Below are 13,265 nucleotides of genomic sequence, written 5' to 3'. Positions count from 1 at the left end.
GCGGGCGGATCACTTAAGGTCAGGAGTTGGCCAACATGGTGAAACCACGCCTCTACTAAAAATACAAAAATTAGCTGGGCGTGGTGGGCGCCTGTAATCCCAGCTACTCAGGTGAATTGCTTGAACCCAGGCAGTGGAGGTTGAGGTAAGCAGAGATCGCACCACTGTACTGAGCGATAGAGTAAACAAGACTCTGTCTCAAAAAAAAAAAAAAAAAAAAATAGCGCAGGGAAAACGCGGACAGCAAGTGGCCACAGACCTGGTGAAACCACTGCTACAAATGGGCAACACCATCAGGAGACTAGCCAATGCCCTTGGGAGACAGAGGGGCTAGCCACAGGGCTCTTAAAGAGTAGCAGAAAAATATTCTAGATTAAGTCAGAATATCTTGGACTTGTTAACTAAATTAGTTCAGTAATGATCAACTGACATATCCAGGTTAAGAGGCTACTTTCATTCCTCAATGTTACAGTCAGAATATTTACAGAAGAATTTATTTTAAAAGTAGACTTAAAAAAAAAAAGTAATTTAGATTAAAAGCTCCAAGGTGTATTGTTTCATGTAGGTGTTACTGCTACCTACACTTTCACCCCATTTATTAAGCCCAAAACACTTCAAGCAACTTCAGGTTCATAAATTAATAAGGAGGTACAGAAGCCCAACCAGGATGGGACAGAATGTGTTTCAGGTTAGAAGGGGACAGCATGGCATGGTTCCTCAATGATGTCTTGTATGGAACACTTGTGCTCCACTGTAATAAAGATTTTCTTTCTGAAAATCTGAACGTGAACTTTTAGATCCTCTGGTTGTTGGTTCAGTCTCCCGACTGTAATGGTGTGCTGGAGTCAGGTGGTTGACTAGAAGGTCAATCCAAGCTCCTAGGCGCCCCTCTCTTGTAGGCCTCAATTATCTACCTGTGAGGCTCAGGAGGGCTGACCAACCTGAAGGTTGGGAAAACTTGCTTAAATGAGGAATTGCCACTTCAGCATAAACTGTCCTTAAGTCTACTGTAGAAATTGTTTTCATTCTGGAGATGGTGAGTCCCAGAAGATCATGGCCAAGATGACGTCCTAAGTAGTGGCTTCCTCTGAGAGTTTATGCCCAAGAGGGAGCCATCTGGCCACTTGCTTCTTCTTACATTTCTAATAGCTGCTCCATTTCCTTAAGGGCTGTTGTTAAATCATCTACTTGATTGTTACATAAGGTTTGCTGTTCTAGGAATCGGACTCTTTCTTCTTTCATCTCCAGCTTTACCTTTAAGGCCTGCATGGAAAGACATTCCAAAAGAAAACAACACATACACAAAACTCTTGACTAACAGGAAACACAATCCCCCATCAGAACATTATGCTCCTATTCCACTAAGGAATACCACTGGAATATCAACAGACTGTATGTTCTATTTTAGATTTTGTTTCTATGTGCCGGTTTTAGGAATTGTCCCTCTAGTAGTAGAGAGGGACTAGACTCCTGTATCTAAACTGGAACAAGAAATCCTCTAGGTTTGGTGCAATATCCCATGATTCATCCAAGCAATCTGAAGCAGTCAAGACCAAAGAATCTGTGTTTACTACAGGTCTCCTCCTCGAGTTGTCAGGTTTCCATAGAATGGATTACATATAGTTCTCAATTCCCAACTCTGAGCAACCTACTGTGTTACACATTGCCTCATGCCTTGGCGATGTGAACATTTCTAAGAAGCCTCAGTAACAGAAAAAAAAAAATTAGTGGAAAAAACTGCTAAAATCCAAACGAAGACTTGGAATATAGTTAATAGTAATGTACTGATATTGGTCTCTTTTTTAAAAAATTTTTTTCCTGCCGGGCGCAGTGGCTCACACCTGTAATCCCAGCACTTTGGGAAGCCGAGGTGGGCAGATCACCTGAGGTCAGGAGCTCGAGACCAGCCTGGCCAACACGGTGAAACCCCGTCTCTACTAAAAATATAAAAAGTAGCCGGTCATGGTCGCAAACGCCTGTAATCCCAGCTACTTAGGAGGCTGAGGCAAGAAAATCACTTGAACCCGGGAGGTGGAGGTTGCAGTGAGCCGAGATCACGCGATTGCACTCCAGCCTGAGGGACAAGAGTGAGACTTTATCTCCTGCCCTCCTGGGCCCAAGTGGTCTTCTCGCCTCAGCCTCCTAAGCAGCTGGGACTACAGGTATGCACCACCACACCTGGCTATGTTCTAAATTTTATGTTTCCCAGTAATCCTTCCACCTCACCCTGTACACGTACCCCTGAACTTAAAAGTTGGAAAACAAAAACAAAAACAAAAAAACGTTACTATCAGGGTAAATTTTCTGTATTATCTTTGTAACTTTCCTATAAATCTAAAATTATTTAGAAAGTTTATTAAAAATGAATAGAAAAACAGGAAAGAAAGACCCCACCATAAATCTACCTATCATGGTAGGAAATGGTCGGGGTGATGTCTGCCTCTCACCTGTAACTCCTCCATCTGCTTTTTGGCTGTTTCGTTAAAAAGCTTCAGCTCCTCTTGCAAAGTTTCTAACAGCAACTAAGAGGAAAGCACAATGTAGTAAGCAAATCTTCATCTAAAACCAGACTTGCATTAGATGATGGCCAACATCCCTTCCACACAGTTCTCAACAAACGAGTCAGGCGAGAAATTTGATAAAGTATAGAACAGAAGAACCAGAAAGGTCTCTCTAAAGGTTTACCTATTTTGTGTTTTAAATTTTCAATTCAGACTCACTTATATCTGTAAGCACAAAGCTACCTTTCAAGTAAAATATGCTATTTTGAGTACACGTCCCATTTCTCTTTTCTACCATCACAGATCATCAAAGGCTGTTTCTTGGAGTTTACAGAACATATAGCAGAGACCTTCTTAGATTTACAGAGCCCCACAGTCACTCAGCCCTTGTGACTTTCACACCCATGCCCTCACCATAGAGTCCATGTGATCAGTAGTGGATTCTTGTCGTGATGCCAGGGTCTCACTGCCTAAAGCTGATGGATACAACAAAGTCAATCTCACTTAGGGAACTACACACCTTAAACAAAAGAAAATAAAAACCCTTCGTGGACAAGTACAGAAAAATTCATGAGGGGAATTTCTCTTAAGTGTCTCATCCTGGACTTTCTCCTAAGTTTTCACCTTGGCAGGGTCACCCATATCTGCCCTGCAAAACTGTATTTTACCTCCTTTCAATCTAGGTTTTGATATGGCCAAAAATTCGGTATACTTTCTTCTTAGGTCAGTGGACAATTTGTCCAAAGGAAATGTATAGGTTGGATTTATTTGGTTTTGTTCATATTTCACAAAGCTATTTTTTTTTTTTTTTTTGAGACGGAGTCTCGCTTTTTCACCCAGGCTGGAGTGCAGTGGCGCGATCTCGGCTCACTGCAAGCGCTGCCTCCCGGGTTCACGCCATTCTCCTGCCTCAGCCTCTCCGAGTAGCTGGGACTACAGGCGACCGCCACCACGCCCGGCTAATTTTTTGTATTTTTAGTAGAGACGGGGTTTCACCGTGGTCTCGATCTCCTGACCTCGTGATCCGCCCGCCTCGGCCTCCCAAAGTGCTGGGATTACAAGCGTGAGCCACCGCGCCCGGCCTCACAAAGCTATTTTTAAGAGCCTTTCAGGCCTTAAAAAATTATTACTTTTGGTAATATCACATGCATGTAACAAATTAAAATCATACAAAATACTTATGGTGTCGGATGTGGTGGTGCACAGCTGTAGTCCCAGCTATTTGGGAGGATTGCTTGAGCCCAGGAGTTGGAGGCCAGCCTGGGCAACAAAGCGAGATCCCATATCAAAAAAATAAACAATTTTAAATTTAAAAACATATATATTTATGGTGACTATAAAGAATATCCTAGGCCGGGCATGGTGACTCATGTCTGTAATCCCAGCACTCTGGGAGGCTGAGGCAGGCAGATCACTTGAGGGTCAGGAGTTTGAGACCAGCCTGGCCAACATGGCAAAACCCCGTCTCTACTAAAAATACAAAAATTAGCTGGGTGTGGTGGTACACGCCTATAATTCCAGCTACTCAGGAGGCTGAGGCAGAAAAATCACTTGAACCCAGGAGGAGGAGGTTTCAGTGAACCGAAATCACACCTCTGCACTTCAGCCTGGGCAATGGAATGAGACTCCATCTCAAAAAAAAAAAAAAAAGAATATCCTCAACTGTAACCTAAAGATTAACCAGTAATATTCAAAGTCAGTATTCCTTAATACAAAAAGGCCTGGGCCCCTTTCCTGGGCATTCTCTGGCTCTTTGACTCAGTCTGAGGCCCTCTTACAGTCTTTGGGCAATTCCTTCTTCTGCTCTCTTTGCTACAGATTCAGCTCTCTGGGGGACAGGGTCAGAATAGTAGTCATATTTTAGTCACTGTAATTCTGCTTATTAACCAGGTTTAAGAATGCTTGAAATAGTATTTTCTTTCTTTTCCCATTTGGGATTACTAGTATGCTTGAAAGGAAGAGCATGTTCAAACAAAATGTTCCTTTCAAGCACGCTAGTAACTTTCCCAAATGGGAAGAGACAGAAAATGTTCTCCCTTGAAAGGAACAAAATATTTCTCATCTATTTGCAAGGTCATACCTGTTGGCACTAAATGAATGGCATAAAGTGTTCAGGTAAGAAAGAGATAACCCTCTCTCTATAATCATCTGAAATCCTGTTGGCCAGGCAAAAATCAACATCATATGAAAACAAACAGAAGCTCTCCAAAATCTTTAGGGCTTTACAAAACTAACCCCTGCACATACTGGGCCAGTTGATGCCATGCTGCCAAGATCAACCCCGGAAGGGGCACATGCACCGATTCCTTCAAAGGAGGCTAGCTGTGTGCTGTCTCTTACCTGGATCGGGGCCCTTGCTCTCCAAAATTGCCAAACAGTTGTCCCGAAACTTCTCCAGCAGCTCTACCTTCTGGGTCAGGTCCTTCAGCTCTCCCTATTGGAACACCGCACAGACAGATTAGGAACTGTCCCACTCCTTAGCACAGACAGATCAGGAACTATCCCACTCCCTAGCACAGACAGATCAGGAACCGTCCCACTCCCTAGCACAGACAGATCAGGAACTGTCCTCCCACTCCCTAGGAGTGGTTGCCCTTTCTTGACCATGCTCTTGGACAGCCATAGCAAAAGCCTGGCTATTTTTTTTTCTGCCCTTGGACATCTGTGCATTAACAAGCTTGCTCATCCAAGGGGCCACCCATCAGGATTCCATGTGCATCGCCCAGTGGCAGCTGGTAACAGAGCTCTGGTGGGTCTCTTACCTGAGTTTCATTCAACTTCTGGTGCAACTGCTTGTTGACGGCTTCTAACAGCTGGTTCTTGTCCTTGAGTTCTTCCTCTGATTTTTGCTTACTCAGTGGTTTATAGCTGTAATAATAGTTGTACTTACATGAAAAGATAAAAGGGTTAAGAGTATGGCCTACACTGGGCACGGTAGCTCATGCCTGTAATCCCAGCACTTTGGGAGGCTGAGGCAGGCAGATCACCTGAGGTCGGGAAATTGAGACCAGCCTGACCAAGAGAGAGAAACCCTGTCTCTACTAAAAATACAAAAAATTAGTCGGGCGTGGTGGCACATGCCTGTAATCCCAGGTATTTGGGAGGCTGAGGTAGGATAATCGCTTGAACCCAGGAGGTGGAGGGTGTGGTGAGCTGAGACTGCGCCATTGCACTCCAGCCTGGGCGGCAACAAGAGCAAAACTCTGTCTAAAAAAAAAAAAAAAAAGAAATAAAAATACGGCCTACAGAGTTACACAAACACATCCCATTCCTATCCTGGCTATTATATAGTGGTATATGACCTTCAGTGAGTTGCATAACCTCCCTGAGGCCCTGTTTCCTCGTTTTTTTGTTTGTTTGTTTGTTTTTTGAGAGGGAGTCTCGCTCTGTCACCCAGGCTGCAGTGCAGTGGCGCAATCTCAGCTCACTGCAAGCTCCGCCTCCCAGGTTCACACCATTCTCCTGCCTCAGCCTCTCCGAGTAGCTGGGACTACAGGCGCCCGCCACCACGCCCGGCTAATTTTTTTTGTATTTTTAGTAGAGATGGGGTTTCACCGTGGTCTCGATCTTCTGACCTCGTGATCCGCCCGCCTCGGCCTCCCAAAGTGCTGGGATTACAAGCATGAGCCACCGGGCCCGGCCAGTTTCCTCGTTTTTGAAACCAGGACAATACCCACATCTCATAGTATTATTATTATGAATAAAACACATGTGCATTTCTTAGCCCAGTATCTGGGCTAATGTCTAATAAAATAATCTAATGTTAGTTTATCATCTAATAAACTCTAATATCACCAATTGTTGGGAGCAGGCCCCCCAAAATCTGGCCATAAACGGGCCCCAAAACTGGCCATAAACAAAATCTCTGCAGCACTGTAACATGTTCATAAAGGCCTTAACGCCCATGCTGGAAGGTTGTGGGTTTATGGGAATGAGGGCAAGGAACACCTGGCCTGCCAAGGGTGGAAAACTGCTTAAAGGCATTCTTTTTCTTTTTTTTTTTTTTTGAGATGGAGTCTCGCTGTCGCCCAGGCTGGAGTGCAGTGGCGCAATCTCGGCTCACTACAAGCCCCACCTCCTGGGTTCACGCCATTCTCCTGCCTCAGCTTCCTGAGTAGCTGGGACTACAGGCACCTGCCACCACGCCCAGCTAATTTTTTTTGTATTTTTAGTAGAGATGGGTGTTTCACCGTGTTAACAAGGACGGTCTCCTGACGTTGTGATCCGCCCGCCTCGGCCTCCCAAAGTGCTAGGATTACAGGCGACAGCCACCGCACCTGGCCCTTAAAGGCATTCTTAAGCCACAAACAATAGCATGAGTGATCTGTGTCTTAAAGGCATGTTCCTGCTGCAGTTAACTAGCCCAACCTATTCCTTTAATTCAGCCTATCCGTTTCCCATAAGGGATACTTTTAGTTAATTTAATATCTATAGAAACAATGCTAATGACTGGTTTGCTGTTAATAAATACATGGGCAAATCTCTGTTCGGGGCTCTCAGCTCTGAAGGCTGTGAGACCCCGCATTTCCCACTTCACACCTCTATATTTCCGTGTGTTTCTTTAATTCCTCTAGCCCCACTGGGTTAGGGTCTCCCCGACCAAGCTGGTCTCGGCAACCAATATTAGAGTTTTTTCTTAAAGTTCTCAGTCTTTTTTGCTAGTATTTTGTCTTCAAAACTTTTTTATTTTTGTAAGTCAGAGTCTTGCTCTGTCACCCAGGCTGGAATGCAATGATCTTGGCTCACTGCAATCTCTGCCTCCAGGGATGAAGTGATCCTCCTGCCTCAGCCTCCTGAGTAGCTGGGATTACAGACATGTGCCACCACGCCTGGCTAATTTTTGTATTTTTAGTAGAGATGGGGTCTCATCATGTTTCCCAGGCGGGACTCGAACTCCTGACCTCAGGTGATCCACCCACCTTGGCCTCCCAAAGTGTTGTGATTACAGGCGTGAGCTGCCACGCCCTGCTGTCTTCAAAACTTTTTTTTTTTTTTTTTGAGACGGAGTCTTGCTCTGTTGCCCAGGCTGGAGTGCAGTGGCGCGATCTTGGCTCACTGCAAGCTCCGCCTCCCGGGTTCATGCCATTCTCCTGCCTCACCCTCCCGAGTAGCTGGGACTACAGGCACCCGCCACCACAACTGGCTAATTTTTTGTATTTTTAGTAGAGATGGGGTTTCACCGTGTAGCCAGGATGGTCTCAATCTCCTGACCTCCTGATCCTCCCGCCTCGGCCTCCCAAAGTGCTGGGATTACAGGCGTGAGCCACCGCGCCCAGCCCAAAACTTTTAAGATATGCCCAAATAACAGATTTGGAACTAAAATCTATTTGTACAGACTTTTCAGCTTATTTCTATTTCTGATAGTGCAAAACTTCCAAACTAGCCTCAAAGATGAGACATGAATCCTTCTCCAGGTTTTCAGCACCACCACCACCAAAATCTTCATCTCGAGATCACTAACTACATACACGCAGCCCTTCCTCTCCTGAAGGCTGTACCCTCCTGTTGATGGGCCATAGCTAAGTGTGATTTCCAGTCAGCAGTGGTCCTGGCGTGGAGTCCAAAAATCTCTTGCTTGAGATGCAAGATAGTAGCACCAGTGATTCTTGCACTGACAATGGTTCTTACGCCTAGCTGTGCCTCACCCCTGAAAATTCCACTCAGGTTCCTGAGGTGGAACCAGACCCTAACACAGTAAACAAGTTCCACGAGTGATTCTGATGCAGAACCAAGGATTGAGATCCATTACCCTAGAATAGTGGCCAAGTTGATTTACCCTGATGCTTACCCTTTCCTGACATTCCTTCTGGTGGTGATGTCAGTAGCTTTCATTGGCCTAGGAGGGCAGATATAAAGAAATGAATCAGAGACTCATAGTACTGTTAAGTGTGCTGTGAACAGGCAGAACAAAGAGCTTGAGTTTCTGAGGAAAGAACCAGACATACAAGGCAAATGGCACAAGCTTAAGAGCTCTGAGGGACTATGCGTTACTGCTTCAGCACAGACTATTGAAAAGGCTTATTAGTAGCAAAGGGGTATGCCCCCGACCACCCTAACAACCTGACAGAGCTGCTCCTCTCAAGATGGCATGGCTATCTCATGTCAACCTCACTCACCTGGAACTGAATGCTGGCTGGGGACACACACACACACCAGGGCTGGACTGTGTGGTCAGATCAGCAACCTAGGATAACAACTAGTCCCCACCCTGCATGACTACCCCTCAGGGTTGGTGTATGACTACAGTGCTGCCACTTCTACGCTCAGAGCAAGCGATGAAAGAGGAAAGAACATCTGTTATAACTCTGGCTGTGTCTCTTCAGAAAGATCAACACAGAGGGCTCTGGCAAAGAGCTCAGCAATGCTAGACTGCTCTGGGCTACTGACTGAAGGCCAGTTGTTCAGGAGCCTTGTGTTCCCCAAAACTCTGTTTTCTAATTCTTTGTATTGAGCAATTTCTAGGAAGATGTTCTAACTGGATACTAATGATCCGTTCTCACCCATTCTCTCGTCTCAATTTGGTGATTTTTGTAACATCATTCTCTGGACCTCCTGAATGAAGCTGTTTGGAAACATCGACTTCTTTGGACCTAACAGGTAAGAGACTCTTAGAAGTGGCCCGAGTTTGTGTGTCTGCAAAGGAAAATGAGAGGTAAAATTTCTGGCATCATGACCCGACAGTTGCAACCCTGTAACAAACAGAGCCCCATTTGAAGTTGTCATAAATCTTTATTTTACTTTATTTTAAAAAATATTGGCCGGGCGCGGTGGCTCACGCTTGTAATCCCAGCACTTTGGGAGGCCAAGGCGGGCGGATCACGAGGTCAGGAGATCGAGACCACGGTGAAACCCTGTCTCTACTAAAAATACAAAAAAAAATTAGCCGGGCGTGGTGGCGGGCGCCTGTAGTCCCAGCTACTCGGAAAGGCTGAGGCAGGAGAATGGCGTGAACCCGGGAGGCGGAGCTTGCAGTGAGCCGAGATTGCGCCACTGCACTCCAGCCTGGGCCACAGAGCAAGACTCTGTCTCAAAAAAAAAAAAAAAAAAAAAATATTACTTATTTTTTGAGACAGAGTCTTGCTCTGTGGCCCAGGCTGGAGTACAGTGGTGTGATCTTGGCTCACTGCAACCTCCACCTCTTGGGTTTAAGTGATTCTCCTGCCTCAGCCTCCCGAGTAGCTGGACTACAGGCACCTAAAATATGATTTTTTTTTTTTTTTTTTTTTTTTTTTGAGACGGAGTCTTGCTCTGTCGCCCAGACTGGAGTGCAGTGGCGCAATCTCGGCTCACTGCAAGCTCTGCCTCCCGGGTTCACGCCATTCTCCTGCCTCAGCCTCTCCGAGTAGCTGGGACTACAGGCGCCCGCCACCATGCTCAGCTAATTTTTTTGTATTTTTAGTAGAGACGGGGTTTCACCATGGTCTCGATCTCCTGACCTCGTGATCTGCCCGCCTCGGCCTCCCAAAGTGCTGGGATTACAAGCGTGAGCCACCACGCCCGGCCTAAAATATGTTTTAAAATTTAAAAAATAGAGACAGGGTCTCACTATGTTGCCCAGCCTGGTCTCAAACTCCTGGGCTCAAGCAATCTTCCTGCCTTGGCCTCCCTGGCGTGAGACACCATGCCTGGCCAAATCTTTATTTTCATTCTGGCAAATTTCAACATGTGAAGATTAATTCAAAAGAATAAAACTTCCAAGCTTATTGGTAATAAAAACCAAAATTTTTAAAATGTGACAGTACAGCATGTTTGAGGGTAGCCAAAAGTTTCACTGAACTGAAAGGTGGAGGCTGTAAAAGTGAACATGGAGATGGACACCAGCAGAGAGCAAGAGCAGGGTGGAAGTTAGCAGGTAAAACATGGCTGAATCCTTGTACCATCTCGTTAAGCTCCTCCAAGCACTCTGCACACTCTCCTAAGGCATGACTGAGCTGCTCTGAGTTTTTTAAACCGTTACTTCGTTGTTTTTACCAGAATGTCTTCCTAACCACTCTAAGACATCTTTGTGTCCCCATCACCTAGGAAAGTATCTGGCATATGAACAGGGGTTCAATAACTGCTTGTTGAATAAATGAAACACTTCACAGTTCCATGGGTTGTTTCACAGACCATCTCTAAACCACCTGTCTGGTCCCTTCCTCTTCCATGCTGCCTGCCTCTACCACTAGCCCTTTTGTTTACCCTTCGTTAAGTTTAGAGTTTCCCTATTAGGCATTCTAATCTGATCTTCTTGCCAGATAACCAGAGAAATGGCCCTGCCATAACACTCATCTTCCCCAAAGGAGAGCATTTTCCTCTATCCTTGTGCCAGCCCCCAACCACACAATCTATCATTTGTGTTCTACAGCAAGTTCAAGAAATTCAAGTAACTTATCTGGAGTTAAGCACCCCCACCCTCACACGCAGGCTTTTCTGGACTTACTCTCACTTTGTTCACTGTAAAATGGCCCCTTTAAGTTTGACCTAACTTAAGAGCCATTACAATCAAATCAAATTGAAGAAATGTGGTACAAATGAGGTATTAAAAGAGTTCTTTTTGAGGTGTCTGTCTGAAGAAAAAGGTAATCTTGCAGGAATATCATCTTCTCCTCTCTCAAGTATTAGTAAGTAATAAACAATAACAAATCTACTCCATGTAAAATAGAGTTAACAGTCAATTGATCAAAATTAACACTCTTCATTGACTAGAATTGGTTCCAATAATTCGTATTTGCCAAAACCTAAGGATTGCACTGTAGGAAAAATTTAGTAGGATTTAACACAGCTGTCTCCTAAAAAAGGGAGACACTGGGAGAGGAACTGGATGGCTGGTGTCAAGGAAGGGAAGGAAACTTGTTTATCATTGTATATGGTTTTCCACCTTTTTTTTTTTACATGTGCATATATTACTTATCCAGCCCATGCTCAAAATCAAAACAAAAATCCTGGGAGGCAGCCTAAAAATTTGAAACTGTTCCAGTTCCATATGATCATAAAGCTGGGACAGAGATAGAAATCAAAGAGATGAACACTTTCAACTTGGCTGAGAGAGCTAGTCACTGCCCACTGACTGAGGGGCACTGCATCTAAGGAAAAGACACAGCAGCTGAGATCTGGCTCCAGTTCTTCCAGCAACTCCTAGTCCCCGCTGGTGCCAGGATTACCATTCAGGTGTTCTGCGGCAACACAAGACAACAAACAACCCATTAAGCCTTTGAAGAAAAGCCTATTTACTTCAGAGCTCAATCTTTTTTTTTTGAGACGGAGTCTCGCTCTGTCGCCCAGGCAATCTTGGCTCACTGCAAGCTCCGCCTCCTGGGTTCACGCCATTCTCCTGCCTCAGCCTCCCAAGTAGCTGGGACTACAGGTGCCCGCCACCACGCCTGGCTAATTTTTTGTATTTTTTAGTAGAGACGGGGTTTCACCGTGTTAGCCAGGATGGTTTCAATCTCCTGACCTCGTGATCTGCCCTCCTTGCCCTCCCAAAGTGCTGGGATTACAGGCGTGAGCCACCGCGCCCAGCCACTTCAGAGCTCCACCTTGGCAAGGTTTATGTACCAGCCGAGTGGAATCATCTGGGAAGGGATCATAAATAGCTACTCCATAATCTTCCACAACAGTTTTCTGATGTCTGAAGCTTACTCTGTACTATAATCTCTAGATTAGGCAGTTCCCCGACTGCAGACCCCATGAGATGACTTTCAACCACAAGCAAAGCAACACAAAGCAGATGGCAAAGCAATTAAAATCTATTTTTAATCATGTCTCTCTTCGCCCAAGTTTCTCAAATACTGTGCCTAGGTCTAACCCCTCTCTCTCACTTCACTCAACAAACGTGTGTTGAGAATGCGGTAATGAGAAACACGGTGTAGATATAAAGGTGAACAAAGAACCCTAAGCATCTCACTTCTCAAATGGCTCTCCTCTTTCCTCCCTGAAAACAAACCCAATCCCGCAAGATAGCCCAAGTCCGGAAATAAGAGGGATAACCGGTTAGAAGGGGATTCCTAGCTTAATGGGAATAACACTGTACAATAACCAACAACTTGAATCTAACTGATGAATATAGTACATATGCGGGCAGAAAAATGCAGAGCACGTCGAAAATCCTACCACATGGCCCTTCCCCTAACTCCCATCATAAACCTACATAGCCTGGTTATAGGGGGCTCCGCAGGTTTTCAGGGCCGACGGGACGACCTTCCCCGTGCCCGCGCCACCCATTCGATCTCCACACTCCCGGGACCATCCCCGGCCGGGCCGCAGTGCCGCGGGCGTGGCGTGGACACTCACCTGCGGGCTGGCCGCCGCTCAGCGCAGAGGGGGGCTGCAGGCTATACACTGTCTTAACCACACTGGTCATCGTAACGAGGCGGCACGGCTGAACCCTGAAAGGCACAGGACCAATGTTACCCAGCGCTGGGCCATTGGGCCCGAGAGAGTGGAGGGCCTGGGGATGGCGCGACCCGACAGGCCCTGGCTCGGGGTTGGCAAAGAGAAAATCCTCATTTCCCAGCTCATTCCGTCCTTCCTCCCATCCAGCCCAGTCCCTCGCCCCGGGAGAGCCGAACCCAGGAGCCCGCCGGTCCTGCCCGCAGTCCTCGTCGCTCTCGTTCAAAAGATGCCCTGCAGCAACTGTCGCGCCAACGGCCAAGTCGGCCGCCTCGGTTTCAAATAGAAACTTCCGGTAGCTGGGCGGAAGTGGGTGGGAATCTCATCTGTAGACAGCCATGTTGTACGGGAGTGGGGTGGGGCTTCGGGAGCCGCCATACTGTACGGAAGGTT

General features: G+C 46.0%; 1 protein-coding gene across 1 annotated transcript; it reads right to left on the bottom strand.

The window, feature by feature from the left end:
* Nucleotides 1-466: 466 nt before the first annotated feature.
* On the bottom strand, nt 467-13,265 carry KNSTRN (kinetochore localized astrin (SPAG5) binding protein). Its single transcript, XM_063639093.1, is given in 10 exon segments — nt 467-1,263; nt 2,448-2,522; nt 2,916-2,977; nt 4,842-4,935; nt 5,264-5,369; nt 8,290-8,337; nt 9,002-9,134; nt 12,774-12,868; nt 13,052-13,196; nt 13,199-13,265. Coding segments are annotated over 10 exon segments (939 nt in total). The 5' UTR covers nt 13,251-13,265; the 3' UTR covers nt 467-1,134.

The sequence above is a fragment of the Symphalangus syndactylus genome, chromosome 5, assembly GCF_028878055.3.
Source record: "Symphalangus syndactylus isolate Jambi chromosome 5, NHGRI_mSymSyn1-v2.1_pri, whole genome shotgun sequence".
NCBI classification, from domain to species: Eukaryota; Metazoa; Chordata; class Mammalia; order Primates; family Hylobatidae; genus Symphalangus; species Symphalangus syndactylus.
The sequence above is the reverse complement of the archived record's forward strand: the minus strand, read 5'-3'. Positions and strand labels throughout refer to the sequence as shown.